The sequence below is a fragment of the Gekko japonicus genome, unplaced genomic scaffold (assembly GCF_001447785.1).
Source record: "Gekko japonicus isolate JY-2015 unplaced genomic scaffold, Gekko_japonicus_V1.1 scaffold1697, whole genome shotgun sequence".
NCBI lineage: Eukaryota > Metazoa > Chordata > Lepidosauria > Squamata > Gekkonidae > Gekko > Gekko japonicus.
In genome coordinates this window covers 187,092-193,254 of record NW_015165293.1, presented here as the reverse complement: position 1 = coordinate 193,254, position 6,163 = coordinate 187,092, and the positions used below count along the sequence as shown (strand labels likewise).

Here is a 6,163-nt window from a genome sequence, read left to right as displayed (position 1 = left end):
ATATCAGTTCCCATTTCTCTGTCAACTAGATAAGCGTACTTATAGTTCAAATAGAAGCACGTTAATTAAATGATATTTTCAAAGGGCATATATCTAGTGATAAAACTTCAGCTGATATACACAATAGCCGGTAAAGGAAGGATCCTTGAAGAATTTACACAGGAAAGGAAATTGCATCCACCCCCCCACCCCACCCGGGTATGGTCTTTGCTGCCCCTCCTGCTGGTTTCATCTCCATTTTCCTCTCTTATGGCGGCTCCATCACTTTCTGGTCCCCCAATTCCTCTTCCTTCTGCTGATAGCTGTATCCACCATGGCATTCTGGTTTGTTCAAGGCCTCTGTCTGGTGTTGTGTTTTAGGGAATCAGCAGAACAGTTCAGTGTCCTCTGCCAAGCATTGGACAACTCACCTGGCACTTGACAGAAGGCACTGAACCATTCTACAGATTCCACAAATCACAACATGTTTTGAGGGGTTCCCTCAGCAATGCAAAATGGCAACTGAAATATCATGAAGCCTTCTTACAAAGGGTGGCAGGAATTTCAGATTTCCTCTTGAAAGCTTTTGGGAATTTCCCCACCACTTCTCTTTTTATTTTAAATTTAAAATCAGATTTTTCTGCAAATTGGGGTATTCTCCTGGTTTGCAGAATCTCAAACTGTAGCAAGAGCTGGCCGCGTTTTTCAGATTTTTTTATCCTCATAGTGGCCAGCCATTGGCTATGACATACGAGGATTATCCCAAGGTAAATATTTCAGCTCAAAGATCCCATTACCATAATGAGACAAAAGCAAGCTTTTATAAACTTGATGATACACAGTGTATTTTTATGTGATCTGTCCAGAGAGGAGGCAAGTTGTAGTAGGTTTCATTCTCAGTTTCAGGCACAGCCAAACTGCTTTGTGCTCTCGTTTCCCACTCCTCTATCCATAGGGTACTTGCACTGTATTTATGTAAGCATGTTAGGGTTCTCAAAGAACATCGCCTTGCGTGCCCTCATGTTGGTTCAAGGAATAGTAGAACATTACATTATGTTAGAGAGCACATGTTTCAGCGTAAAAACAGTGGGTATCTCTTAACAGGTACATGAAAGGTCACATACAGGAGATCGGCCATATCAGTGTGAACATCCAGGGTGTGGCAAAGCATTTGCAACAGGTAAGACCATGGAGTTTCCTAATAGGTCTTTGTTGCTTGATGAGTATTTATAACCTGCCTCTTTATTGACCATGTTTATATTATTAAAAAGGAATAATGAGAAAAAATCTGTGACTCGAATAAAAAGAGGAAACATATTGTTGCACTCTTTCTCTGTTGCCTCGCCCCACTTGTATACAAAAAATACTTAAGATTTATACATATGGTATGTATATGTCCTTAGATAAAGATCTGTGCCATGAGACTATATTCATTCAGCTATGCTGCCATGTATTATGGTTCCAGCAAGAACGGAAAAGGTAAGAAAGAAACAGAGGGGCAATAGTTAAAACCTCATATATACTTGTTTCTCCTGCCAACCTAGCAGTTCGAAAGCAAGAAATTGCAAGTAGATAAATAGGTACCACTTCAGTGGGAAGGAAACAGTGTTCCGTGCACCTTGGTGTTTAGTTATGCTGGCCACATGACCACGGAAATGTCTTCAGACAGCGCTGGCTCTTTGGCTTTGAAACGGAGATGAGCACCGCAACCCTAGAGTCAGATTTGACTGGCTTTCAAGCCAGGGAACCTTTACCTTTTTATATACTTGTTTTAAGTGAAAATACGTGTATTTATTTTGAGAAAAGTTAAAAAAACATATAAGGGCCCAATTATAGCCTCGTTACAAGTACTAATAACATACATACAAGTATATGTAAGGAAAAGTACCTGTTGGGAGCCGGGCTGGGGGATGTACTGTCAGAGCATGAAACGAGTAAAGCAAGGGCACCAACTCAAGCAGCTTAGTCAAGGTCTTGTCCAAGGTCCAAGCACAGTGTCAAGAGCCATCAGTACTCTGGTTCGAGGTTCAGTCTGTACAGCAGGTTCAAGGGTGAAATGAAGGCAGAGTCAGGGTACAGTCCAAAGAGTCACAGGAACAAGGCAGGATCTGATGCAGTGGTTGCAGGGCCAGAGGGATTTCAACTTGTTGCTTCCATGCCTAACAGCCTCCCTATGAAAACAGCTGGTTTTTATAGCCATATGCTGAAGGGTCATGCTTGCAGCCAGCTGCTCGAGAGTAATCCTGTAGCTACTCATCTTTGCTATCAGCCAGCAGCTGGCATTGGGCCAGGAGGCGTGCACTTTGTCGTCTCTCCTGTAGCTCTATTCTTAAGCCTCCGTCTGCAGTGCTCTAAGGGTGTAGATGATACTGGAGGGCCAGAAACAACCAACTGAGTTTCATCTGTTGGATCAGGCTGGAGGGTGTTGGTGGCTCTGCACCAGCTGTCAGTTGTGTACCCTGACAAGCCTGCAGCTCATCTTCCTGCTTGCTGGCTTCTGCTGATTCACAGCTGGCTACATAGGGCTCCTCTTCTCCTGAGGAGTCCTCTTCTCCTGTGGAGTCCTCACTATTGCTGAGCCATGGCTGACCCACGACAGCACCATTCAAAACAAAAGACTATTCCAAACAAGAACAGGAGGACTGCCAGAGAAATAAAGCCATTAGACTTTCTGGGGATGGTTTAACTTCTGTGTGGCACCATAGTATATTATGCTATGTATATTATGCACCATAGTATATTAGCCATGATCCAAGGTCTCAATAGAAAAATTAAAAGGAGAGAAGAAAGACCACAATCCTGGGAGTAAGTTCCGCTGGGAGTAAGTTCGATGTGTTAATCACCCTTTGGGTGAAGAAGTACTTCCTTTTATCTGTTTTAACCCAACTGCTCAGCAATTTCATTGAGTGCCCACAAGTTCTTGTATTGTGAGAAAGGGAGAAAAGGACTTCTTTCTCTACCTGCTCTATCCCATGCATAATCTTGTAAACCTCGATCATGTCACCCCTCAGTCATCATTTCTCCAAGCTAAAGAGCCCCAAGCGCTTTAACCTTACTTAGTCTTATTCAATATCTAGCTAGCCACGAACAACAAGGATCCAAGGAGCAGCTAGTTGGCTTCACAGCTGTCAGGATCCTATCAACATCTGCAAGGGTGAGCAGGCCAAAAGAGTCCAAAAAAGAGCCAGACAGTGCAAGTGTCCCACTACTGTTGTCAAATTCAACAGCCAACTCCAGGCAGAGTTTGCAAATGAATCACAGCTGAGAGTCAAATCAATATCAATTGTAGGACACACCAAAGGGTTGGTCAGTTGTTGAACCCATCTGAATAATTGAGTTGGTTGTGAGCTAGTGGATGCAATGGAGGCGGCAAAATAATCTCTTTTTGCTGCTTTCACTGCCATCTCATATGCCTTCAGTTGGGTATAGTATATTATTACAGCTTCGTCCCAAGTTAATCACCAATTCCATTCTAGCCATCTGAGCAAGATCTTAAAGTCTCTTAGACTCTCATTATACGAAGGAGCCACAGAGACACGAGGGCACAGAGAGGGCACTGGGGAGCAAATCCGATCAATAGCTCCCTGAAGACCTCTATTTTAGTCTCTGCGGGCAGGCATAAATAAGCTCATCCAGGGCTATTTTGGGGCAGGAACGCACAGGAACAGAGTTCCGGCTGGCTCCTGAGTTGGCCACACCTAGCAGGAACTCATTAGCATAATAGGCCACACCCAACAGCAGAAACTCATTCGGATTGGCTACATTAGGGGTGTGTGGCCTAACATGCAAAGGAGTTCCTGCTACAAAAAAAGCCCTGGGTTTTGACAACAAACAAGATAAACAGAATAACAAGCAAAAGGTGGGTGTGGCTTGGTGACCACACTTCTGGTAACATGGGGGTGCGGCCTAATATGCTAATGTGCTGTGCTGTCAAGGGTGTGGCCTAATAGGCTAATGAGTGTCTGCTGTGGGGTGTGGCCTATTATGCTAATGGGTTCCTGCTGGGCTTTTTTCCTGCTGGGCGTTTTCTACAAAAAAAAGCCCTGAGCTCATCACTCCTGCAGGGGGGAATGACCACCCCCAAACCAACTCTTACAAAGAAGTGGTGTCACCATGGCACTGGTTCACAAACTACTGCACTATTCAGATCAAGCCCTGCACAAAAGATCAGATCTAGCACGTGGCCTGCTTTATGTGTGGAGGGGTCAAAACAACCTGGGAGCAGTGTTCCCTCTAAGCTGTAGAGTCCTGTGAGCAAAAATTCTACTTTGTGAGCAACTGGCATTAAAGTTGTGAGCAGGTGTTTTGGCTACTGCATAAATTAGTGTGTTCTGGAGCCCTCCTTCCTGAGCCAAGACAAAAATCTGTGAGCCGGAGGCTTAAAAACTGTGAGCTAGCTCACACTAACTCAGCTTAGAGGGAACACTGCCTGGGAGAGGCTCAGTGTTGCAATGGCAGCCAGGAAGTCTGAGGCTACACCAAATAAGGAAGTCTCTGCATGGACGTTAAAGTCCCCCAAGACCCCCTGACCTGGATAGCCCAGGCAAGTTTTATCTCGTCAGATCTCGGAAGCTAAGCAGGGCTGACCCTGCTAAGTATTTGGATGGGAGACCTCCGAAGAATACCAGGGCTGGTAGGCAGAGGCAGGCTATCAAGCCACTTCTCTGAACATCCTCTATGCCCCAGTAGGAGTCGCCAGAGGTCGCATGGGCGCACACATGCACAGACCCACATGAATGGGAAAAAGTCTCCCAAGATCAACTATCTATGGAAACGGAGTGTCCGCTCAGCCACTGCCTCTGATAGCTTCAGATGGGAGTCTGCTGGTGAGTTGAGAGAATGGTACACCAGCAGGACTCCCATCTTCTCCCCGACACCGCAAGCCAGGCCAACACATTCAAGGCCAGTGATGTTTGGTGCAGAAGCCTCTAGAAGACAAAACAGTCTCGGATGAGGATTGCCACTCCACCCCCCTGTCCATCATTTCGATGTTAATGGAGGATCGAGTATCCCGGGGGAGTAAGCTGGGCGAGGGAAACTACCTCATCCTCACCGGCCCAGGTCTCGGTCGTCAAAGCATCCCTGGAGAACTGTGGTCTTATTTCTTAGTGACTTGGCATTACACAGCATCAAGGTCAAAGAGAAGGGAATTAAACGGGCCTGCACATCCTTATTCCTTGGGATGGGACGGAGATTAGAAGTAAGAGAGCCAGTTTGGTGTAGAGGTTAAGTGCGCAGACTCTAATCTGGGAGAACCGGGTTTGATTCCCCACTCCTCCACTTGCACCTGGCTGGTCACTTGGGCAAGCCGTAGCTCTGATCAGAGCTGTCCTTGAAAAAGAGCAGTTTCTGTCAGAGCTCTCTCAGCCCCACCTACCTCACAGGGTGTCTGTTGTGGGAAGGGGGAGGGAAAGGAGTTTGTCAGCCGCTCTGAGACACCTCTGGGTAGTGAAGGGCAGGGTATAAATCCAATCTCTTCTTCTTCTTCTACCTCACAGGGTGTCTGTTGTGGGGAGGGGAAGGGAAAGGAGTCTGTAAGCCGCTCTGAGACTCCTCTGGGTAGTGAAGGGCGGGGTATAAATCCCATCTCTTATTATTATTATTTTACCTCACAGGGTGTCTGTTGTGGGGAGGGGAGGGGAAAGGAGTTTGTAAGCCGCTCTGAGACACCTCTGGGTAGTGAAGGGCGGGGTACAAATCCAATCTCTTCTCTTCTTCTTCTTCTGTATTTTTGTATCTCACCACCCTCTGTGAAACAAATCTTCCACCACTGTACCTCCCCCCATTTTACAGGAATAGCCCAGTCAGCAGGACACCACATGGGCAGCCAGGAAGCACTCCTGGACACCTGTTTGTTCCTCTGCCTAGGTTCCAAGACAACCAGTCTAATTGTAATTATGGGAGCTTGCTTTGTTTCCCATATAGGCATGTATATCTGCCTAGGGTAAAAGAAAAAAGAAAAAAGGCAACCCTATAACTGTTCTCTCTGAAATGTATCAATTAATGTAATGTAGAATGTATCAATTAAAGAGATCATTAGAAAAACAGAATAAAGGATATGTGTTCTGATTTTGTGATAAGATTTCTTAATGTTCCTAGACTTAAAGTGTTCGTAAAATGTATTTCAAGGTTATGGACTAAAAAGCCATGTTCGAACCCACACTGGAGAGAAGCCATATCGGTG

General features: G+C 45.6%; 1 protein-coding gene across 1 annotated transcript in view; it reads left to right on the top strand.

Moving 5' to 3' along the window:
- The window catches only part of ZNF143 (zinc finger protein 143), a 46,558-nt gene that overhangs the window by 21,137 nt on the left and 19,258 nt on the right, over positions 1-6,163 (top strand). Inside the window, exons 8-9 of the mRNA XM_015410359.1 lie at positions 1,084-1,159; positions 6,109-6,160. Of these exons, the coding sequence (XP_015265845.1) occupies positions 1,084-1,159; positions 6,109-6,160 (128 nt within the window). The remainder of the gene's footprint in view (positions 1-1,083; positions 1,160-6,108; positions 6,161-6,163) is intronic.